At 48.4% G+C, this 25,048-nt stretch overlaps 1 protein-coding gene across 1 annotated transcript; it reads right to left on the bottom strand.

Moving 5' to 3' along the window:
* Positions 1-4,078: 4,078 nt before the first annotated feature.
* Positions 4,079-24,774, bottom strand: LRRC52 (leucine rich repeat containing 52). Its single transcript, XM_041722568.1, has 2 exons — positions 24,105-24,774; positions 4,079-4,516 (listed from the first exon to the last, which is right to left on the bottom strand). Exons 1-2 carry the CDS (start codon positions 24,724-24,726, stop codon positions 4,191-4,193), a joined length of 948 nt encoding a protein of 315 aa, XP_041578502.1. The 5' UTR covers positions 24,727-24,774; the 3' UTR covers positions 4,079-4,190.
* Positions 24,775-25,048: the final 274 nt, after the last annotated feature.

Here is a 25,048-nt window from a genome sequence, read left to right as displayed (position 1 = left end):
ATTCCGGGACACATATCTCTCTGTCACACCTCCAGGCCTTCACCCTTCCCACCCATCTGAAGCATTCCTTCCTTTGGGAAATCCTGAGACTTTTCAAGAACGAGGCCAAACACAGTCTTCCTTAGAAAGCCCTCTCTGATTTTTCTGGGAATCAAGTTCAGGGGCACAGTATGAATGAGGACATATGGCAGCGATTGGGAACAGCACCCTCCCCCGCATGATGCCCTTCAAAATCCTGGTGGACACCCCTCTGTATAAAGGGGTCAAAGATACCTCTTGAAGGTAGCAACATCCAGCACCAGCCAGTCTTTTCTTTTTAAAGAAACAGTCATTTTTGTCAAATATATATACACATAGTTTATTTAAAGAGTTTTAGTTCTACAAAATTTGTTATGGAAAATGGCAGGCTTCCATCCATCTTCCCTGTGTTTTTTTCCTCCCTAGAGGCAGACACTTGAAACTCTTTTGGCTGATTTTTTTTTTTTTTTTTGATATCACTAAAGAATATGGTTCTGTTGATCCTATTTGATTTTTTTTGGTTTCAGACTGTCTATTGACTTCCCATTGCAGAGAATAAGGATTTAACCTCCCGTCCTTCCCCTGTGCCTTCCACACATGCCCGACCCCCATGTTCTAATGCTCGCCCACTTTTTACAAAATGCAGTATGCCACGTGGCTTGCCCTGCCTTGGTGCTGGGGGGCTACGGGCCACCTGGTTATCCAGGTCAGAAATTTGGCCTCCTTCCTTGATTCCTTTCCTCTTTCTCTGTCTACTCTGTCTCTGACAAAACTCTTAAACTCATTCACTTCCTTCTGTTCCCATTGCCACAGTCCCTGCTCTGTCACCCTCATGTCTCTCTCAGAATACTGCAATTATGCTGGTCTCCTGGCTTCCTGTCATCCCTCCCTCTGCTTTCTTCTTTACCTTACAGCCAGACTGAGCCTCCTAAAGCACAGATTAGACCATGTGATTCTCGTGCTTGAAACTTTGAGTGCACTTCAGGGTCCATGGGGGAAATTTCAAATTCTTGAGCACGGGGAGGGTGGTGGGGTGGACTGAGAACTTAGTTTACCATAGTGCAGTGTCTTCCTGGCACACAGACTACAACTGCTTGCCATTCAGGTTGGGGCCACATTGAATTGTGAGGGCAAGGGACCATGTCATGTCCAGGCCCGGGAAGTTAAGAGCTCCATGCCCAGGATACCTCTTGTCTCTTCTGCAGGAGGCTTCCCAGGCCCATGTTCTAGAAGCTGCCATCCCAGGATGGAGGAGAGCTGGAGAGCTGTCCTATCCCCATCAGACTTTGCCTGAGTGAGAAATAAGTCTCTGTTGTGCTAAGCCAACGGAGCTTTGGAGCTGTGTGTCACTGTCGCATATGATGGTGCATAGTTCTGTCATGACCTGGAGTAGCACAAGGTACGTATGAGGCCCTTCGGTGTCTGGCCTGCCTTTTCCCTCTGATGTGATTTCTCTTCTCCTTTCCTCGGACTCTGTATTCCAGCGACGACATGCCAGGCTCTTACCTGCTCCAGGCTTTGCACATGTAGTTCTTGTTGCTTAGAATATCTCCCTGTTACTCAGCCCCGCTTTACCACCCATTGCCTGGCTGATCCCGACTCAACTTTCAAGCCTTAGTTTACATGTCTCTTCCTCCGAGGAGCTTGTAAGATTCCCCACTGCCTCCTGGGTGAGGTGTGCCTCTGCTATGTCCCTCAGCACCCCAAGCCTACTCTTCACTTTCCACCCCAGCCCAAAGTTGCCAGTTGACTTTTGTCTCTGCCAGACCTGAGCATCCCTGTACACACCCTGCCCATTCTCTGTGGTGTCCTTAGGGCTGGTCAGGGTAGGTGCTCAGTCTGTTTTTTGTTTTGTTTTGTTTTGTTTTAGTGGGAAGTTCCAGCGGATCTTAGAGGAAAAGTCATTGTGCAAAACTGCAATTCAGATTTCTTTTGCCAAGACTTTCTTGGTAACTTAAATTCCCGAGAGACTGTATTGGGTGGTCATTGGGGGAAATAGTCTATAGTCAAACACAGAGGGTCTGACTCTGGTCTTACTGGCTATATAATGTTGAGCAAGTTACTTAACCTCTGAAGCCTCAATTTCATTATCTAAGGGGAAGAATAATAATAATAGTACCCACCTCACAGGGTCATTGTGGCAATGAAATGTGTGTGTGTATATATATATATATATATATATATATATATATGCACTTAGGACAATGCTTGCCCAATAAATGTTAAAAATATTAAGAATATCCTAAATAAGGGGCACCTGGCTGGTTCAGTCAGAAAATCATGCAACTCTTGAGCTCAGGGTTGCAAGTTCAAGCCCCACATGGGATGTAGAGATTACTTAAATAAGTAGATAAACTTAAAAAAAAAAACACCCTGCTCTCAGGAGAAGATGGAAACAACCTATAAATTGTGGAAAACCAATAAAACTTCAGAAATTACCAGTTGCAAAAACCAGAAGCCCTCTTAAAAAAAAAAAAAAGAATATCCTAAATGCAAATGTGGGATTATATCCTGCAACAGAAAATGGGGGAAACCTAGTGACATCCACGTGAAGTCTGAAGTTAAGTAATAGTACTCCAGTTTTGGAATTGCTTCCTTTTGGAAGTTGAACCACTGTAGTGTGAGATAACTTTAGGGGAAACTGGGTGGAAACTCTTTGTGCCATCTTTGTGACTTTTCTATAAGCCCCAAATTCTGCCGGGATGGAGCAGTATTATGATGCTCATTTTATTCCTGCAATATCCCTGTATGAAGTAGGCACTGCAATCATGGCCATTTACAGCTGAAGAAACTGAGGCACAGGGAGGTGAAATAGCTTGCCCATGGTCACCCCTCACAGTCCACGTAACGGAGGAGGAATGATTGGTGGGCTGGGGTTTCAATAGAAGGTGATAATGAACAGTCCCTGAGCCCCTACTTTGTGTGAGGCACCCCCATATGCGCCATATCAACAGAGAGTCGCAGGCGGTCTCTGTCGTCACGCTCATTACAAGCAGGAAGCCCAGGTTCATGCAGGGATAAGGATAGAATCGGGAATATAACCTAGCCCCAGATTCAGGAGTTCAGACTCCTAACCACTACACTGAACAGATCCAGGAGTCCCGTGGGGTTCCTGTGGGGTTTCGGGATAGCTGGCTTCATGGGCAGGGCCTTTGGTGGGAGTCTTGAATGCGTCTTTGGGTTGGGCCACCCCTGTCTTCTGCTCCCTTTCCCTTCCTCTGACCAGTCCGGGTGGGGCTGGGGATCACACTGGTATACACCTCAGGAAAGACAGCAGCTCGTAGTGCACAGGGGGCAGGCTTTGGGGTCAGGCAGCCTGGGGTTCAGCAGTCATTCGGCTTCTTTTCAACTCTTTGATCCTGAGCTGGTTACTTGGCCTCTCTGAGCTTCAGGGAAACGAGGGTAACAAGGACCATGTGACCCCCCCCCCCCACGTTGTCGTGGGGGTTGACCCAGTTCGTTTTGTTCGTGGCTTGCATGATGAGCCCTGGGCTGTGTCACTAAACATTTCCTGGGGAGGTGGCTTCATGGGAAGTAGAGCGTGTGGACTTTGGGGTGGCAGGCTGTGCTACTGACCAGCTGGGTGACCTCAGTCCCTTGTTTCTCCGGGCTTCGATGTCCCACTGTAAACTAATGTCGGTATTAGAGAACTGTAGTGACGATCTTGAGTTGGGGCGTGAGGTTGGCCAGGGGACGTGTTTGGTCAAGTTCCCTTGATGGCAGTTCTTGTCATTGTGTCTTGTGTTTTTCTCCATTTCATTCATTCATATTAATCTCCACTCATCCCAAGTTGTTTGCTCTTTGAGGACAAGTCCTCTCAATCTTATGCTTCTCGCATCCCTCTGCCAGCACTTCAGTTAGAGGCATAGTAGGTGCTCATTAAACGTGAGTTGGCCTGCTTTTGGGGTGGGCTTCCTGAGCATCTAGGTGCACGCACCAGCTTTCTAGGCTTTTCCAAGCCATCCCGCTGAGCTCAGGGAAGTATCCTGGGGCTGGTCGAGCAGGAAAGGACCAACTTGTGAAATGGCCACCACATATTTTATTTGTCTTACTAATAGGCTTTGGTGTCTAAGACAGCTGGGGTGGGGGGGTGGGGGAGCGGAAGGAGGAGGGGGAGAGGAAAGGCAGGGAGGGAGCCCGGGGAAGGCCTGTCAGATAGCAGTCTCTGGCAGCTAAATCAGCTGAGGGAACCCGTCCTGGCCCGAGTCCGCCCTGTTTTGGAAGATGCGCCCGCTGTCATCCCCCCTCTGGCCATGCTCGTCCTCGGCCTCGTCCTCGCTCGCCTTGCGCCGGGCGTTCTGGTAAAGCACGGCACACATGCCCGTGAGCCAGGCAGCCACGGTGCCCGCGGAGAAGATGCAGAAGCCGATGAGCAGCAGGAAGATGTAGTCCTGGCGGTCCAGGTGCGTGATGCACATGTACCGGAGCGGGTTCCCCACCTGCGTGATGGGCCACCCCGCCAGCTCGGCGGGCTCCACGCACGTGGCGTTTTGCTCATCTACGAGGAAAAACACAGCAGGCAGAGCGCTGAAAGAGAGGCCCCCCCAGGGTCCTCGGCCCGAAGGGGACCTGGAAAGGCCATTGGGACCCTGGCTACTTGGGGCGCGGTCTGTGGACCCTGCAAGCACCTGGCCCTCGTTGGAAATGCGCAGCATCTTGGGGTGCCCGGGTGGCTCAGTGGGTGAAGCATCTGCCTTCGGCTCAGGTCGTGATCTTAGGGTCCTGGGATCCAGCACCACCTGGGGCTGAGCCCTGCTCATCGGGGGGCTGCTATTACTCTCCCTCTGCCCCTTTCCTCCCCACCCCCACTTGTGCTCTCCCTCTCTCTTGCTCTGCTCTACTAAATAAGTGAAAACTTTGAAAAATTCAATTTGTAAAAATAAATAAATAAATGAATGCAGGATCTCAAGCCCCCCCCGCCCCCCGCCAAGCTCCTGAATCAGAATCTGTGTGTCAACGAGGTGATATGTGGGCACAGGAAGGTGGAGAAGTACTGCACCTGCACCCGCACTGCTTCTCGCCCCCGTGCCCGCCTTCTGAAGTAGCTGCATTCAGGTTGCCTCCTGAAAATGGACTTCTCTTGTTTTCCTTTCTTTTTTTTTTTAAGATTTATTTATCTGAGAGAGAGGGTGGAGAGGGGCCGGGGGAGAGGGAGAGAGAGAGAATCTCCCTCCAACTCCCTGCTGAGCATGGAGCCCAAGCAGAGCTCAGTCTCTCGACCCCATGAGATCATGATGTGAGCAGAAATCAAGAGTTGGGGGCTTACGGACTGAGCCCCCCCCGCCCCTCTCCCAGCAGCCCTGTGCTTGGCTCCTTATGAATCCTCAAGGAACAAGAAACCATAGCAGGGGCAGGGGGTTTGGAAACAAGCAAGCGCTCCATGGAGTGTTGACACTCCACAGACCCCCACCCACACCTGTCACCTCCCCCCCCCCCCCCCCCCGCTCTCCCTTCTTGGCTCCCACCTCTGCCCTGCACCTTGTCCCTTCCCCTTCACCCGGGCCTCAGTCCAGCCAGGGACCACGAGGGCATCACACCCGGCCCAGCTCTCGGCAGGGACAAGATTCCCTGGAAGTGCCTCCTGTGTGGTCTCCACTCAAGAAGTCCGGGTGTGGGGAGCTCAGGGGAAGGGATAAGCAGTAGGGGAGGCCGTTCTGCTTCCCAGCGGGGGGAGGGTGGCATCACTGGCTCATCACACGATCTACATTGAGTCTTCAGTCCTTTTTAGCAGCTGACTCAGCCGCCTGGCTTCTTCTCTGAGCCCCTCCCTGTGTCAAATGCTATGGACTTGAGTGTGTAACAGAAAGCAAAGTGGGCTCCAGAGCCAGACACACCAGGGCTCAAATACAGACTGTCACTTACTAATTGTGTGAATCTCGGCAGGATATCTATTTCCCTCTCTGAATCCCATTTTCTCATCTTACACATGTAAAGAACGTTACCTGCTTGCAGGGTGGTTGAGAGGACTTCATGGCCACAGGCGAGGAGGCAAAGCCACTGTGCCCGCTGCTCGGTGTTGCACACACAACTCAAAACTCTGCCCTCAGCCCTGCGTGTTCCTAGCTCCATATGCTCTGCAGCGCTGATGCAGAGATGCCTCTGTGTGTGTGTGTGTGTGTGTGTGTGTGTGTGTGTGTGTGTGGTGCCAGGGGAAGTACATCCAGCAGGCATTACATAAATGAGCTCCAATGCAGGGTGGAGACCAGGGCTTGAGATAATCGTGCTTAAAAATTGTGATAGCAGCTAATATTTTCCCAGCCCCGATTACATGCTAAACGGTATACGAAACGTCTTGTTTCATTCTTCTCACGACTTGGGCGTGCACGATACTGTCCTTGTTTTGCACAGAAGGAAACTGAGACTCCCAGAGTTTCTAGACGACCTGAAGGAGCTAGGCGGGAGACGAGGTAGAGGAAACACAGACGAGCGGAGGCGGGAGACACAAAGAAGCTAGTGTGGACAGACGCTTCCCCTAAACTTTCGGGGAGATGCTCCAGGCTACACAAAGGCATTCCTCTCCTCGGTGACCAAGGAGGTTGGGGAAGTCGGGTTTGGACTGGAGCTGGCAGCAGGGGAATTAGCGAAAGGCATGCAGAAGTGAGCGGGGTTGGGGGGTGGTGGGGGGAGGCAGTTGGGCCTGGGTGGCTGGGAGGAGCTGACCAGGCCGAGCGCAGTCCAGGGCCCCTGCAAGCCGGAGAATGTTCCCCGCGCCTCACTTCTGTGCGGGGGCACCTGCAGTGAAGCCGTGGTTCTCAGGAAGACGGCCGAAGGCTGCGATGCCTGGGAGACCTGGCTGGTGGCGGAGGCTGTAGACGCGGGATGGGAAGGCCACGCACGGTGGTCTCCTCCACTGTGTGCACAGATTACAGAGGGGAGGAGAGGAAGCAGTCCTCTTGGGGGGCCTTGCCCCCGGTAGGGGGGAAGCTCTCAGGACAGGAAAAGAGGTGGGGGCTCCATTACACTGTCGGGGGAGGGGGCAGGCACACGATTGCACCTGCAGTCCTCTCTCTCCACTCAGCCTGGCTAGAGGGCATCGGGGCTTGGGTCAGCTCCCCAGACTCCAGAGACAGGACATGGGACTATACACAGGTGTGTTGGGGACAGGCAAGTGTGGGATTCTGTGGGCCTAGGGCTTATCTCGTTCTATTTTAAGAAGATTCAGCTTTCAACCCAGGGCTTGAGCATCAGACTAAACATGAAATACGGCGTCCCGTTTGGGAGCATTACCTTGAAAGGGGCAATTAGCAGTGATTTTAAGGCTTTGTTAGGTTGCTCTTAAGTGCGGGCATGTGGGTGGCTCTGCGGGGAGGGAGGCCTGGGTTTTCCTACCGCTGCCTTCTTTCCCCAGTCACTGCCAAGGTGGGGGACCGCTTGTCTCCTGGCAGGTCCCCCTAACCCCACTCCCCCCGTTTCCCAGCTCCAGACTATTTCACACACACAAGCCAGATTTCCCGAAGCCCAGCTCTCCGTGGGGCCAACTCTGGCTGGAAACCCTCCTCCGCCTCCCCTGTAGGCCTGCGAGTGACATGAAGACGCCCTGGCCTGGCATTCAGAACCCCCAGCATCTGCCCCCTTCTACGTCGCCACTGCCCTCCCCGCTTCTTAGCGCTTCTGTGACTCACCCTTGGCTGTGCTCAAATAAAACTATTAATTCCTTGATTGCGTCTTGCCCGTCTTGCCCATTGCTATACTGCTCTTTCTGTGTCGAAAGCCTCTTCCTTCAGTGTTTGCCCGGATCAAGAGCTTCCTGTCCTTCAAAGTCTGGTGTGACTGCGGTGCTCCCAGGAGCACTCCCGCTGGCCTCTCATCCTCAGAGCTCAGACCACCTGTGATCGCTCCTCCGGAGCCCGCCCTGGCACCCTTCCTGTGTCTCTGACAATCTTCCTTCTCCCTCGCTCGGGGGCTGCTTGCCAGAGGAGGAGTGTATCTTTTCTCCTCAAGCAGACAGACAAAACTCTTGAAGACGTAAATCCGTGTCTGATCATTCTTGTTCCTGTTAATAAGACGTATCCTTCATTGAAGGAATACTTAATTTGAGGGGGATTTTCTGGTAATATTTTTATTGTTGAATTCTATCATTCTACAATGGCCAGAGACATCCTCTCCATGATTTCAGTCCTTCGAAATGTTTTGAGGGCGCCTGGGTGGCTCAGTCGGTTAAGCATCTGCCTTTGGCCCAGGTCATGGTCTTAGGGTCCTGGGATCGAGCACTGCATCGGGCTCCCTGCCCCATGGGGAGTCTGCTTCTCCCTCTCCCTCTGCCCCTTCCCCCTGCTTGTGTGCTCTCTCTCTCTCTCTCAAATAAATAAAATATTTTAAAAAATTATTGAGAATTTGCTTTATGGTTGAGCATAAAGTCATTTTTAGTAAATTTTGCATGTGCCTCCCCCTGCCCCGTCCCCCCGGAAAGTGTGTATTCTGTTTTTGCTGACTCTATCATTCTGTGGATACCAATTAGGTTGTGATTTTATACAGGTCTTCTGTATCTTTATTGACTTTTTTTTTTTTTAAGATTTTATTTATTTATTTCAGAGGGAGAGAGACAGAGAGAGAGCAGGGGGAGGGAGAAGCAGACTCCTCACTGAGCAGGGAGCCCGACATGGGGCTTGATCCCAGGACCCTGAGATCATGACCTGAGCTGAAGGGAGACGCCCAACCAACTGAGCCACCCAGACGCCCCTTGACTTTTTTTATTAATATCTTTACTGACTTTTCTTTTTAATCTATAAAAACTATTATTTCTTGGTTACTACTAGTCTATTAATTGTCTATTAGCTACTGGGAGAAGGATGTTTAAGTCACCTGTTTTTTTTTTTTTTTTTAAGTCACCCGTTTTGATTGTGCATTTACCTACTTCCTATATTTCTGTCATGTTTTGCTTTACATATATAGAAGATATGTTATTAGACATGTAGAAAGTTCCTCCTGTTACCTGTTCCTGGTAGATTTGCCCTCTTTTCACTGAGCAACATCTCGTTATTTCCAGTAATGCTTCCTGACTTAGAGTCTACTGCCTTTGACATTAGTAAGGCTCCATCAAATATCTTTTGGTTAGTATTTGCATTGTTTATTTTTTGCCATCCTTTTACTTTTAATCTTTCTATGTTCCCATATTTAACATATGTTTTCTATAAGCAACATGTAGCTGGGTTTTGTTTTCCATCCAATCTAGCAAAGTTTGTATTGTAATTATTCCATTAACATTTAACGTTAGGGACGCCCGGGTGGCTCAGCAGTTAAGTGTCTGCCTTCAGCTCGGGGCGTGACCCCGGGGGTCCTGGGATCGAGTCCTGCATCGGGCTCCCTGCATGGAGCCTGCTTCTCCCTCTGTCTGTGTCTCTGCCTCTCTCTGTGTGTCTCTCATGAATGAATAAATAAAATCTTAAAAAAAAATTTAACATTAGACTGATATGTTTTCAACTTGCCCCATTTATTTTATGTCTCTTTCTCTCTACTTTGTTGCCTTTTATTTTATGATTTCATTTCCTTTTCATTAGTTTGTTAATCAAACATTCTTTTTCTATTCCGTCCTGATGACATTAGAGACTATCGACCCATCTACTGATCTCGGAGTGCGTGGCATCAGAGAAGGTGCTTTTCAAAATTAAACTCTACTCTTGATCACCCCACCGGGCAGTTTTGGTTATTACTCCCATGCTACCAAATGAATAAATGGTTTATCAGTTACTCCCTCTCTGGCTTTCTTGGTTTCCTTTCCTCTGACAAAAGGCTACCAAGTTCTGTTGTACTGCTGTGAACTGCACAACTCCAGGGCCTTCATTCATATTAGGAACAGATGACTGGCCCCCTTGTCTCTCAGCCCCATTCCCTGGGCCCAGGGCACTTGTCCCAGTTCAAACTCCCAGGTACGATTACAGATGTCATTAATGTTTAAATTCTTCCTGCAAATAGTTCCTAAGGAAACAGACTCCCCACATTGTTTATTTCCACACATAGCATGCTACTCACAGGCAGGAAACCTGTTTGCCAGACTCACGTGTCTGGAGGAGCAAGGGTTTCTGCGGCTCAGAATCACATGTTTTGCAGGAGCCCAAGAAGTCTCCCATTCAGAAAACTGGTTTGAACCCAGTTATTATAAGACAAACCGGCCTGTGGTCTCCTGCAGGTTCCCAAGGAGTCGAGTGCAGGCTCTGAGCCCCCCATGCTGAGTGGATGGTTGAGCCTCCCTGTGGTGACAACGTACAGTGAAGGATGGAGTTTGGAGGCTCCCTTCACTACTAAGCTGTCCCTGCCCCCGAGAGCGCAGCACTGGCTTCTAGCAGCTTACCCACTTTGTCCTAAGACTTCCCCCTTGAACACCAAGAAAGACCTGATTCCCCCATTTCTCCTTAGTAGGCTCTAGCTTGCTTGGATGTAGAGTACTAGATGCAGAGTACTTTGTCTCATTTTTTTTTTTCTCCAGCTCATTGTGTATTTGTCAAGGAAGTGGATTGACCTACTCCTTTGTCTGCCTCTTCCCACTAGATTAAGAGCTCCGTGGAGACATGGGGTTTTGTCTGCGTGGTTCACTGTTGTACCCTCAACACCTAGAACAGCACTTCACCCATACTAGAGCTCAAAGCATGTTTGTTGAATGAGTGAAATGTTACTTGTGGTTAATAACCCTTGAGGTCAATGTCATTGATATCATGCTCGGCTAGAGGCTAGTGAACCTGGGGAGATAGAAGGCCAAAGGCAGGTCAGCTAATCCTTTGCCTCCTTGGACTCATTTATGCCAGATAAGTATTAATCCCTCATCCCTCATGAGGGTTTGGGGAGGATTCAGTGAGCCACAGGGTGTGAAGTCCTGGAGGAGTCAGGAAGAGGTGGTCCCCACGACCAAATGGAGGAAAGTCAGCCTTGAACTGGAAGGAGAGACTCCTCTGTCCTCTGAGGCTACAGAGAGAGAAGGGAGGGTGAATGCGGATGGGGACAAGTGAGGATGCAGGTGTTGCAGGCATGGCATCAAAGGTCCCCAGTACTAGTCCCCAATTCGTACTAGAGAACTGTTTGAGAGCAGAGGCCCTCTTTGTTTGGCTTCGTATGCCTAGTGCCTGGCACACAGTAGATGCTCAATAAATGTCTGTTGAATGCATACAGGGGAGAATGGGTAGGTTCATTGATCTGATCTCACACAAGCAGTTCTTAAACCCTTGTGTCTTTGGCCTTGTGTTTTAGGACCAGTTCCTGACTGGAATTTGAAGGGACCACTGTTATGTTCGTCTACACTCCGGGTGGCCTGGAGGAAATGACTTTCTGGGCGGGGGGGACCTAGATTGGACCACACAGCAGCCCAACACCACCAAAGTCAATCAGCCAGCAAAGCCCCCTTCTCAGACCCTCATGCGGGGTCCTCTGAGCATTGGCTTCTACCTTTCCTACCTAGAGCTCATCACCTGTCTGTCTCCTCTGGATGGCATGAGCCCAGGTTCCACAAACTCCATGGGCCAGATCCAGCCTGCAGCCTGTTTTTCCAAATACGTTTTTATTGGAACACAGCCATGCCCATTTACTTACATATTTCATTTTTTAGGAATTTATTTGGGAGAGAGGCACACACGAGAGAGAGAGAGCGAGCGAGAGAGTTGAGCAGAAGTAGGGACAGAAGGGTGGAGGAAGCAAGAGACTCCCAGCTGAGCAGGGAGCGTGATGTGACCCCAGGACCTTGAGATCATGCCCTGAGCTGAAGGCAGATGCTTCGCTGACTGAGCCACCCAGGCGCCCCTATTTATGTATTTTCTATGACTGCTTTCAGGTTACAGATGGCAAAATCGAGGAGTTGCAACAGAGATCCACAAAGCCTAAAATATTTGCTATCTGGCTTTTTATAGAAAGCAGTGCTGACTCCTGGTCTAAACCAGCCCTGGCATCATGAAAACTTAAAGATTTGGATGATTTGGGCTTAGGCACTACAATTCTTCTCTAATACATTTCCCCCCCTTGGTTAAAGAGTCTATATTTTGGTAAAGGTTAAAACTGATTCATAGCCTCTTGGAACATTACAGGAAAGCCCTTCAAACCTAGCAAGTTCAACCCAATTGTTCCTGTGCTTTAGAGGTGCTCAAGGCTACGGGACTGGCCTTTTGGACAAATGGTTGTACCTGGGCATGATGTGCAGGTGCAAAGACCCCTTTCCCTCATAATACCTTCTTACGCACTTGTCTTATGTACCCAGAATGCTGCCAGCAGGAGATAGACCTTCCACCCTGCCAACCAAATAAGGCTTAAAGAGTATGGTCTTGTGAAAAAGAAGCCAACAACGGAAGCCCCTTCCCCGGGGGGAACCCATGCTGTCATCTTCCTTGAGGAAGGTTTTGATGGGGCAGGGAGCCAGCTCCATGGTTGGGCTGGGGGATGGAGCCAGGTGGTTCTTGGAAACTAAAGGCAAATGCTAGTTTCTGCTCGGTTGGGTCTAAAGCTGGGCCTGCTTAGTAACTATCCATCTGGGGTCGCCTGGGGGACTCTGTTGGCTAAGTAGTCACGGTCAAGTCATGGTTCCTGGAGTCCTGGGATCAAGCCTAGCTTTGGGGCTCCTTGCTCAGTGGGGAGTCTGCTTCTCTTCCTCTCTCTGCCTCTCTTCTGGCTTGTGCTCTCTCTTTCTAACTAACTCTTTCCTTTTTTTTTTTTTTAAAGTTTTTATTTATTTATTCATGAGAGACACAGAGAGAGAGGCAGAGACACAGGCAGAGGGAGAATCAGGCTCCCTATGAGGAGCCCAGTGCGGAACTGGATCCCAGGACCCCGGGATCATGCCCTGAGCTGAAGGCAGACACTCAATCACTGAGCCACCCAGGGGCCCTAACTCACTCTTAGATAGATAGATGATAGATAGATGATAGATAGATAGATAGATAGATAGATAGATAGATAGATAGATAAACTACCCATCTGCTTGGAAAATCCCAGGTACGGAAGGTAGTGGAACAGTGGTCCTCATGGATAACAGGCAACTTAGAAAAGCTCAGTAGCAGCAGGGCACCACCGATCACTGGTCACCCACACAGACTTTGGGAGCTCTTCTTGCTTCCTCTCTCACATCACAAGCCGTGTCTCAAGCCACGAGCCATTCCTGTTAGTCTTACCTTCCAAACACATCATAATTCTTATATTTTCCCATCATCTGGACCGTTACCCTGGTCCAGGCCACCATCCTCCCTCACCTGAGCTGTGACAGCCCTCCTCATCCATGTCCCTGCTCTGCCCTCAGTCTCTCTCCACCCAGCATTGGGATCCCTCTGCAGGTCCTAGGTCATGCCCCTTCCCTGCTCAAAACCCTTTTGTGATTTCCTGTCACACTCAGGAACAAAATTGAAAGCCTCTCATTGGCCTAGAGGTCCTAACTGACCTGGCCTCTTGCTAATTTTCTGTCTCCTTCCTTCATCTGTCTCCCCTCTGCTCACCCTCTAAGATAGCATGCTCATTTGACCCCGGGGCCTTTGCATTTGCTCTTCCCTCTGTCTAGAAAGTCCCCTTTCCCCACATCTTATTTCCACAGCTTGTCTCCTTACCTTACTCAGTTCTCTGCTCAAATGTCACCTCCTCAGCACCACCCAACAGAAACAATCTGCCTTGTCCTCCATCCCAGACACACTCTCTCCCTTCTCTTCCCGTACTTTCCTCTTATTGTCCCTTGACATCAAGTCCTATGCTTAATTGCTTATTTATTCCCTTCCCGCTAGAGTGGAAGCTCCGTGACGGCATGTCTGTTTCTGTTCTCAGCTGTATGCTCGGGCCTTGGCACCTGGTAGATGCTCAGTAACTGTTAGTGGAACAGGAGAACTCAGATGCCAGGCCCAGCTCCTCCCCACCCCGTGCGGATGTCAGATCAGTCAACAAGGCCTGTGCCTCACCTCAGCCACATGCTGTGGCCCAAGCATCGTAGCTGTTGGAAGAAGATATTGAAAATTGCGAGGGTTTGTTAACATGACTCATCCTAGTCCTCACTACATTTTAATCGGATGTATCAGACATAATTAGCTGTTCTTTTATTTGGGTTGAGGGGAAGGACAAATCTATCACTGTTCTGATAAGAAAAAAAAATCACCGTGTATGGGCTAAGCATTGAATTTCATTTTTAAAAATATAATGCTGTCATTTTGAAGGTTTTAAAACACCCACTCCCACCCCAAAAGATCTAGCTCCCCCTCACCCCTGCCTAAGTTGGACTCCCTGCGGACAGTGCACCCAAGCACACGGAGGGCAGCACCACAGCAGGACTTACCCTGTCTGTCTCGGTCAACCCACATGGCTGTCCCCCTTCTCTGCACCCCGTGTGGCCTTCACAGTCACCACCAGGAATTGTCACGGCAACGACAGTAGCTAACATTAGCTGAACATTACTACGTGCATTTCTAAAACTTTCATCTGGATCGTTTCATTTAATCAGCACAACAACCCAAGAAATAGGCACGAACCTATCGCCGTTTTATAGACGAGGAGCGTGGTTCTTGTGCAGATTGCGGCCCAGCTGGTAAGTGATGGAGGCAGGATGGAAAACCAGGTAGTTTGAATCCAGAGCCCATCTTGGTTTTGCTTGTTCAACGGGGAGTATGATCCTCTTGAGAACAAAGGGATATTTTAGGATCACCTACATGGGCTGGTGCTACCAAAGCATCATAGAAACAGCATGTGAAACTTGTGTACTCTTCTAGATATAAAGTCATCCTTTGACACTTGACGGGATGAGCACTGGGTGTTTTTCTGTATGTTGGTAAATTGAACACCAATAAAAATTAATAAAAAAAAAAGTCATCCTTTGTCTTTTATCTCACTGAAAGTAGAATAGGGACTCCCGGGCAGGCCCCTCAATTCCTTTGCCCCATGTCCTCACAGTTACGCCATGTGCGCTTGCCCTAGCTTCCTTCTCCACAGCCCCAGAGGAGGGACCTTTTCCTGTTTGAGGCTGACCCTCCATTTCATTCTGGAGTCCACTCACTCCCGCCTCCCCAGGGGCTTTACCCCATCAGTTACTCTCCCTGTCCTGTGTCTTTGCCCTGCATCGACTCTTCTCAGCAGCAGATAAACACCTCCATGGACCTCTTTGCTCCTAAGAAAATAAGTATCCGCTTTGTACAGTTCCCCTCCATCTATCGCCCTAGCTCCTCGGTCCACAGCCAAGCTCCCTAGAAGAGTTTACATTTTTTTTCAAGTAATCTCTATGCCCAATGTGGGGCTTGAACCCACGACCCTGAGATCATGAGTTGCATGTTCCACCAACTGAGCCAGCCAGGTGCCCCAAGTCTACATTTTTTTCTGCACCTCTTTTCTTCCTTGCTATTCATTCTGTAGCTCACTGCGCTCTGGTGTCCACTCCCTCCATGCCATGGGAATCATCCGAGACATCAGGGACCTCTTGGTAGCTAAATCTGATGGACACTTTTCAATCCTTACTTGACCTGCTTCCACTCTTTGAAACTCTTTTCTTGGCTTCCGTGAGTCTACCTTTCTCTGATTTCGTTTCTCTTGCCTGGCTGCTTCTGCCCAGGGCACCTTGTGTGTGGCTCTTCTTGGCCCTTCCGTATGTTGGCATTCCCCAAAGCTTCTGTCCTTGCCCTGTTACCCAACCCCCTGCCCCTGTTCTAAACTCCTTTGCTGGCTTATCTCATCCTTCGTTTGGTTTCAATGATCACCAGTGAGCTGATGATTCGGAAATATGTATTCTATTCTTCTGGATTTCAGGCCAGAACGTTCAAAGGCCTCCTGGTTCATGGGGCCCCTCCCACTCAACATGCTCAGGATGGGACATGTTCTCCCCTAAGTTCCTCACTACCCTTCCTCCAAGAGTGTCCATCTCAGGGAAGCCTCCAGAGCCATTGAAACCAATTCTTTTTTGTTATTTTCCACATCTCATTTGCTCATTGATTTTTCTCAATAAATATTTATTGAGCCTTTTTCCTGTGTCAGGCCCTGAACTAGTTTCTGAAGCTTCAGACATGTTCTTTGCTCTCATAGACCTTACTATCAGGGAAGATAAATGTTAAATATACATATCTATTAATTACTTAGAACTTGCCAGAAGTCATGAAAGGAGGACTGGGAACTTGGGAGGGTCTGGTTCAGTCCCAAGTCCTATTCCTTCTACCTTTGAAATGGTTCCTCTGACCTGTCTAGACTTCTTCATCTGCTGCCATAGACCATCTTCCTCCCTTACCTGGATGCCCACAGGAGCCTCCTAGCCCTGTATCCAGGCTCACCTGCCTCCCAGAACTTTTCAGGATGTACTGCATGTTCCCCAGAAAATCCTTCAAAGGCCCTTCATGGCTGGATCCCTGTTTCTCTTTCTAGCCACATCCACACTCTGCTGGATTATCTCCAGGCTGGAGAGCTCTTCACTTCTAGAGATAAGGAAACTGAAGTTGGCTGCTTTGGCCAGCCTTGCACAGCTGCCTTCCAGAAGCCTGAGTGGTGCTGGGTGACCAGAGAGGCCATGCACAGAGGTCTGGCATTTTTGAACTTGAAGGGACTTTGGGTCACCTACTTTCAGGGATTTCAAGTGGGTTGAGCTCAAGAGTGTGTGAGAATTACTCAGGATCCTTCCTAAGCTGCACGTGCTTGCCACCCCATCCCTCCTTGGCTTTTCTGGGTAGTTTAGGGATCACTGACCCACTTGCACCCCTCTTAGCCCCCTTATTGCCCTCATGAGGCTGCTCCTCTGGCTCTCAGCAGGGTGTTTGTGAGAAGGTGGGAGAGACAAGCTGGCAGAGCAGCTGACGGCCTTGGAAATGTCTGCTGCCCAGCTGTTCCCTTTCTGGGTGTCTGGTCCCTGCAGCAATTTCTCTGATGGAGAAGATGGGTTAGCATTAATAGTGGAAGAGTGTGAGGACCTGAATTCATTCCGGAAATCTAAGTCTTGGCACAGTTGTAGATGACTTTGTACTTGGTGGGTTGAAATGGGGCCATTATCCTATTACAGCAGCCTTGAATACAGGATGAAGTAGCGCTGGAATGAAACGAAGATGTTCTCTGCTCAAAATGCCCTCAAGATGACGTGGACCTGAAACAGCATATGACCCAACCCATCTGCTCCCCGCAGATGTCCCCGAGTGGCTTTGTCCACTGCCTCTGTAGCACTCCTGCCCAGACTCCTCTTTGATTCGTGGGCACCCCCCATCGGGTCACCCAGGACTGTTTAAGGACTATAATTTAAGAGCTGACAGAGGGACACTCTGTCCCCAAACTACTCCCGCTTCTACCCCTCATAGTCTGTCACTTTCTGAACTCTGTTTCTGCAAATGCTCCTTGAGGGAGACATGTCAAAACATTATTAGCCACTAACATCTCAGTGCAAATCAATTTATTCACCAGTGGGAGCAGCCACTATAGATCTAGAACAGAAGCCATTGTCATAGGGTTTCTCAAAATATGGTCTAATGATCTGCACAGTCCAAAACCAGAATCTCTGGATATGGGGCCTGAGGCTCCTGTGCTCATTGGAATTTGAAAACCACTGGTTGAGGAGGCCAGGCCTGGGAGGACAGTCTAGGGCATCGAGTCTCCTGGGGATGGACGCACTGTTCTAGTCAAGTAGACAGGAGGTAGGACAGTGCAGGGGTTCCAGGCTGCCTACTTCCTAATTATGTGCGTGTCCTAATTATGTGACTGTGGACAGCTTCTCCAGGAGTGCCTCCGCCTCAGCATCGATCCATTGCACTGCCCATTTGGGACCCCGTCTGCTGATCCCTGCTCTTCTCCCACAGTTAGGTGCACCTTGTCTTTCTATTTATGTCCATAGACTACCAGCTAGACGGGCTTTAGAGAGTATCTAATCCTACTACCTTTTTCTTTCAAAGACAAGTGAGTCTCAGAGGGAAAGTGACATGTCCCATATCACACAGTGCATTGCGGGGACTAGGACAGGACCTCTTGGCTGCCTGTCTTTCTTTCTTTTCTTTCTTTCTTTATCTCTCTCTCTCTTTCTTTTCTTTCTTTCTTTCTTTCTTTCTTCTTTCTTTCTTTCTTTCTTTCTTTTCTTTCTTCTTTCTTTCTTTCTTTCTTTCTTTCTTTCTTTCTTTCTTTCTTTCTTTTAATATTCCATTCATCTACTTGAGAGAGAGAGCAAGTGAGAGAGAGAGAGCACGAGTGGGAGGAGGGGCAGAGGGAGAGGGAGAAGCAGACTCCCTGCTCAGCAGGGAACCCCCCCACCTGCCGACGTGGGGCTTGATCCCAGGACCCCAGGATCATGACCTGAGCCAAAGGCAGATGCTTAACTGACTGAGCCACCCATGCGCTCCAGGACTTCTTGGCTTTCAATTTTATTTTCTCTCTCTTGTATCCCAAGATTGTCTTATGAAAGATGGGAATTATGACGTCTTTTCTCTGTGATGAAAGCACTCCAGCATTATGCCCACAATGTTGGGCATATAATGATCATACAACAAATATTTCAGAGTCAAATGGATGAGGATGTATCTAGAGTAAGGAGAGTCATGGCATGAGGGGAAAACACTGAATCTGGATGTCAGAAGATCTCCGTGTTGGGCTTGGCTCTATAGCCACTTACTTGTGAGGAGGCGAGGTTTTTTTTTTAGGAGGCGAGATTTTAAAGTTCCATCTCAAGCTTCTTATATTAAAAGGCTGCCCAAGGAATACCTGGATGGCTCAGCGGTTGAGCACCTGTCCCTGGCTCAAGGCGTGATCCGTGGTCTCAGGATTGAATCCCACATGGGGCTCCCTGCATGGAGCCTGCTTCTCCCTCTGCCTGTGTCTCTGCCTTTCTCTCTCTGTGTCTTTCATGAATAAATAAATAAAATCTTAAAATAAAAGGCTACCCTAATATGGTGGCCAGTGGCCATTCATGGGGCTACTCACATAATTTAAAACAACATAAAAATTAAAAATTCAGTTCTCAGTTGCTCTAGCCTAATTTCAAGAACTCCATACCCACGTGTGACTAGTGGCTACCATATTGAACAGCACAGATATAGGCCATTTCTACTGCAGCAGAGACTTTTGTTGGACAGCACTAGACTAGACTGTGGGAGAAGAGAGGATGGAGTCCAGGATCCTTATGTCCAGGAGCTTAGAACTGCACATTTTTGAGAGCATCTTTGGAGGCGCTCAACCCTGTCCTACTAGGCAGTTCTATCCTGGGAAGAATTCAATTGCCACTCTCACCTTCAAAGAGCATTAACGCCTGGGAAATTACAGTTCCAGCCAGGAATTAGTCCTCCTATCTGCTGACCAAGCCATAAAGAAAATGGAATCTGTGGGTCTGTTTTTAACTCTGCATTGATTAGAGTGTCCTGGTGACCAGCACTTTATAACTCACCCCTGTTTCTGCTGTGATTTTCATGTTTGCAAAGTGAGTATGTGAACTTTTTGAAGATGGAACAGTTTTCAGTGCATCTGGTGAGTATACCATCAGAGGGTTTTTTTTTTTTTTTTTGATGAAGACTTTGATAATAGCACCAAATTTCTTGCCAGTGTGGGAAAATTTTGATATTCCTATTCAGTGTAGCTTTATGGTGAAAAAAGGTGAATAAAACAGTTTAGCCTTCCCCTCAGGCCCTTTATGGGGGTGAACTGAGTCAACAAGTGACATGGGGGAGGCACATATTACTGCCTTCATATCTTGTTTTAAGATCTCCCCATTTCTTTCCTGGACCTTGGCTTCCTTCAAGGTTCCCCTCTGTTGCAGAATTAATTTTAGCTAACTGTATTTCTCAAGAATTCACTTCTACCTCTGATATGAGAGCTGAGAAAGGCTTGGGGACACTGGTATTATTCAGCCCCAGGGGTTCATATATTTTGTAGGGTCCTCTTCCAAATTTGAGCACTTTTTGGGATTCAAAGGGACAAACCTCTAATGGCTAATTTTAGTTCAGTGGTAGACAGTGGATGGGGGCAAAGTCCTCTTCAAATAACAAAATCACACCATGTAGGTGACTTCTTATACCACAGTTGGACCTCCTTGCCCTCATCCCTTGAAAGCTGTCTGCATGTCTATGCCTGTTGCTGGAAGTGGGGTTTGTCTTTAGGTAGAACTTCAGTTCCAGATTCAGGTGATTCAGAATCACTTTGCTACTACTACTGGCAAAGCCCTGAGTCTTATGATCCAGGCTGAGACCAAGCCTTGATTTGGCCTTCTGGTTTTGTTCCCCAGTCTGAACTCTTGTGTTCATAACTTGCCTAACACCCAGCTCCCTCTAAGACTCCCTCTGTCCCATTTTCCCAGGATTTAGAGCCCTGGGACCTGCTGATCACCTTTCAACATCCTATCTATATCCCTCCCTCCCCCCGCCTCCCCCCACCATGCATCCCTATAGTCATGTTTACCAGACAGGGCACACTGTCCTCTTGTTCCTTGTGTGCTGAAACTTCCTGAAGTCTACTGCTTATCCCAGGGATCACCTGACTGATGTCTGCTCTTCTCTTAAGTACCGTGTATCTTTCCCACATCTGCCAACCATTTGTTTATTGAATGTTTTTTTGGTGTGCAAGACTCAATACTAATGGCAGTTTGTAAGCGTTCTCATCTCAGCAGCCTAGTCAGGTTGGCTCTATTATTATACCTGTCTGAAAGATCAGGAAGTTGAGGTTCATAGAGGCTAAGTAACTTCTCAGATATCCTATAAATTGCAGGCAGCAGGGCTAGGGTTATAATTCAGGTCTGTTTCACTCCAATCTGAGCTCTTTAACACTGGGCTCCCCTCCCTGCAGGGTGGTTGCCATTCCTCACCTGCAACTGAAGCTCTCCCAAGTGCCTCCTCTACCCAAAAGGCATATGGAGGCCTCTTTTGTCCTGTTCTGTCCAGTGGGGTTAGTTCTGCTGTACCTGACTGGACCATGGGACATATATGGTGCAAATGATCATAGTCATGTGAGTCTCCACACACAGTTCAAGGTTCCCTCCATATGTTTGTTTGGCGCATAATAGGACTCAATAAATATTTAAATGGATGAACAGATGAACTAAGTGGTAGCATGGAAATTCCTTACTTCACTGCCTTGCTATTCAAGGGATCTATATCCTGCCCCTCTATTATCATGCTCACCTTAATACTGGACCACAGGGAAAATCTCCCAATGCTAATGTTCAGTATGTTCCTGGATCTAAAGGGAAAGCCATCTTTAATTTGGATTCTTCTTTATAAATAACCATGTACTCAGCTCATTTCAGAGAGATTCTTCTTATATCTTGCAGTGTGGTACATGGGGAGTTATGTACTCTCCATTCTAGAACATGCCAAAGATCACCTTTCTATAGCAGGTGTGGTCTAATAGGTGAGCCTGTGCTTTAGTGTTTGTCCGTAGCAAAGATATTTCCACTTATCAGGGGCATGAATCATGTGAGAGTCACACAAAATAAATCTTCCATTATGTTGAGGGCTAAAGGGCAAGAGAAGCACCTAATGAATTCTACTGTGTATGCATTCAATTTTATGTGTATATGTGTGCCCCTTCATGTACGGGTATGTATCTACACGTTGGATGTGTGTATGTGCATTATGTATGTGTAATATGTGGGTGATTGTGTGTGAGTAGCTGTGTATATGTGTACACATGTACAGTATGTGTGTGGGGGCACATCTTCGTGTTTGTATGTATGTGGGAATGTGTATGTGTGTTTGCCCTTGTGTTTATGCATATGTTTGTGATGTTGTATGTGTATGTATGTGTGGGAACGGACAACCATACTGACTGAGATGCAAAGGTTGGGCTCCTTCTCTGGGAGTTTGGGTGGGTCGGGGTGAACTTGGACTTATAGGAGGAGTGCAGGTCTGTGATGAGTTTACATTGGCTAGAGCTCATTAGCCAACGGAAATGATCTTGGGTGAGCTCCATGTGTAGTCAGATAGGAAATAAAGCTGTAATTTAGATGCTGTGGCCATATGCTTCTAACATGACTTATATTTATAACTAAGCTGACTTATAGGATCACAGTTATCATGTAATTTGGGGATTTAAGATCTAGTAGTCTCATGAAAAAAGACTTGAATCAGAATCAGAAGATTCAAAAAAAATTTTTTTTTTCTTTGCTATTTACTAGCCATGTGATTTTTGGGTCAGTCTATTTTCTCATCCACGTGATAGGGTTAAAAATACCAATCCTAGCCTCTTCCACAGGCCCAGGCAACAAAATTTAAGGGTTGGTATGACACTCAAAGTAAAGAAAATGAGACAGTATGTGTGAGAAAACTCTAGCAGCTGCAAAGCTCTCTCCAAAGATAAATTGTTCTATGACTAGCCTTGGGCTCATTAGTGTTTTTAAGAGATAACAATTGTTAGCCAGGGCAATGAGACCATAGTTCTGCATGAAGTGGCCTGGGCGGGTTCCGCTAGGTCACCAAACAACAGAAAGAGATGAGCAGACCAGTAGTTGGGGGTGCGTGTTGAGGGAGGGGGCTCACACTGGCCAGCGACTAAAAGCTTTGTCTATCTCAAAAGACAGACTCTTCATTCATGAGGAACTCATGGGCTTGACAAGATAGATACCCGCTTCTGATGTTTTTTAAAATGCACAGTGAAACAGATCCGGTTTATAATCCTATTCAATCCCGGAATGAAATGAGTCAAGGAGTCCAAAGCAGTCAGCCTGAGCATTCTGAGAAGACACGACTCTGTAAGCAGAATTTTGATTGAGGGAGATTTGATGGCCGGTAAAGTGGTAGGCTTAGGGACTAGGGGAGAAGCCAAGCTATGTCGCCCTTTTCAGCTAGGGTAGGAGGTCCTTCTGGCTACTTGGTGGGCTCTGCTTGAGGAAAATATATACTTATGGTGGGCAGGGACAAGAGAGGATGAAGCTCTCCATGGGCTAGTTACATGAACATTGACAGGAGAATCACATTGAATGCCTGAGAATGATTAATAGCGACCCTCTTTTAGAGGGCTTTCTAGAAAGCACCATTGCACCATTGAGAAAAGTAGAAGACATTTCTCTCTGGACAGGTAAGGCAACCTAGCCAAGATAACTGTTCCTCTGTTCTTTCATGATCAGTATTCTTAAGAAGATACGTCTGATGAAGTTCTTTCCTTTTGATTTATTCTAGCTCAGCTTGAGGGCCAGGTGCCCAGGGCGCCAAATGTGAGAAAGCCACTCGCTCTTACTGTCTCCCTGAATCTTGCATCCTAGGAGGCTCGCTTGCCTTACCATAGTCCAGGCCCTGCCTGGAAGACATGTTAAGACACGTCCATTGGAAGGAGGGCCAGAAGGGCACATTTTCACTTGCTGCCACCATTCAATACCCTCTCCCCCAGATCCCCTTAAAGCTTATCATTTTTGGCTAGGAATCTTTCTGGGCCTTTGCCAACCTGGGCAAGATATCATGGTGGAAGTTTCAGAAGGTGCTGGTGCATGAAAATATCTTCAAGAACAGACATTCAGGGAAGGGAGAGAAGACACGGTTTGGACAGGCTTTGAGCCCAAAGTCCAATTTTGCCAGATTACATCAGTGGCTCTGGGCTTTCTATGAGGAATGATTCACATTTCCTTGAGGTCCTGAGTGAAGGAGATACTGATAAAGTGGGATAATGGGAGGATAAAGGATGGGACAGTAAAGTCACTGAAAAGAAGAGGGGTTTGAGACGCTGGAGTGCCCCAGGGACCACGGCAGAGGGGTGGGGACAGTGGAGAGCCTGGCAGCACTGGCTTGGAAATCTACCGGGTAAGACTTGAGAATCTGCCAGTGAGATTGAAACCTCCTGCTGGACATAGTGGGCGCTGGTGAGCTGTTCACAGATGCATGCTCACCCTTACTGGGGGGCACTCTCACTGTCTAGGGAGCTCCTGTGGCCCTCCCCCTACCTCTATGGAACTTTCTCTTCTGTACATCATACTGTTGGATCCTCTATGGCCTACTCATGACTGAATTTACTTTTGGATCCTGTAAAAATTCAGTCACTGAATCCAACAGATTGAAATAGTCCACCCATGGACTACAGTGACCCTGAATTTCTTACTTTGCAGTTACAGACTCATTGCCTCCTGAGTCAACCCAAGGATGGATCCTGCAGAGCAATAAGAATGCTTTCAATCAGCTTACCCCAGAGTTTTCTCCCATCCTGACCATCTTTTGACTTTACCTTTTCTGGAATTAATTCCTCCTCCTCCGTCACATCCTTGTCCCCACACCCAGTCAAACCCTCACCTGGATGGTTCAGATGGGACACTATTAAGTAGATGGTGAAGTCCAGGAAGGAGCAGTTGCACTTCCACGGGTTTTCACTCAGATACAGGGTCTGTAGAGTTAGGAGGTTTTGGAAGGCAGCATTGTCCAAGGTCTGCAAGCCGGTGTTTCTGAGGTCCAGGTATCTCAGAGAGCTGGTGTTGGCAAAGGTGTACTTGTTCAGGGAGAACAGGTGAGGGTTGTTGGAGATGTTCAGCTGCACCAGGTTGCTGAGCATGGAGAAACTGTATGGGGAGATCAAGGTTAGGTTGTTGGAGCTGAGATCGAGGTAGATGAGTCTGAAGACCCCGATGAAGGTATAATCCATCACCTCTCGAATCAGGTTATTCCGACAGTCCAAGTAAACAAGGTCACTGAGGAGTCCTAGATTCATCGCTGGCAAAAAGGTGATGCGGTTATCATTCAGGTACAGCCTCCGGGTGTTCAGGGGTACATCAGGGGGGTATTCGGCTAACTGGATCCCTGTGCAGATCACTTCCTGGGCTTGACACTGACAATTATTTGGACACTTTGATCCCGATACCAGTCCCATTCCAAAGGAAAAGAGTAACCACCCGGGCCCAGGGCCTGAAGCAAGGGACATAGTAAGAAGCCGCAACTACCCTCCTTCCACCTTCCTGCGGGCGCTGTCCCTCTGTTCAGAAGGCTGCCGAGGGGCGGGGTGGGGGGGAGGGGCGCTGGAAAGAACTGTAACACCCTAGCTTTGTGCAAAGCAATTTTCCATTACAGGAGAACTGAACAGAAGTTGAAACGCGAGGCCCAATGCCCCGCCGCCCGGCTTGGTGGCTCTGCCGACTGCTCACTCCCAGACTGCTGCTGGAAGCTTGCCCGCTTGGCTGCTCTGAAAGGTCTCACCCTTTCCCTGCGTTTGCGAGTGAAGGGGAGCCAGGGGAGAGCCACATGAC

This window comes from Vulpes lagopus, chromosome 11 (genome assembly GCF_018345385.1).
Source record: "Vulpes lagopus strain Blue_001 chromosome 11, ASM1834538v1, whole genome shotgun sequence".
Taxonomy (NCBI): Eukaryota; Metazoa; Chordata; class Mammalia; order Carnivora; family Canidae; genus Vulpes; species Vulpes lagopus.
Note: the sequence above shows the minus strand (reverse complement) of the source record. Positions and strands in the feature narration are given on the sequence as shown.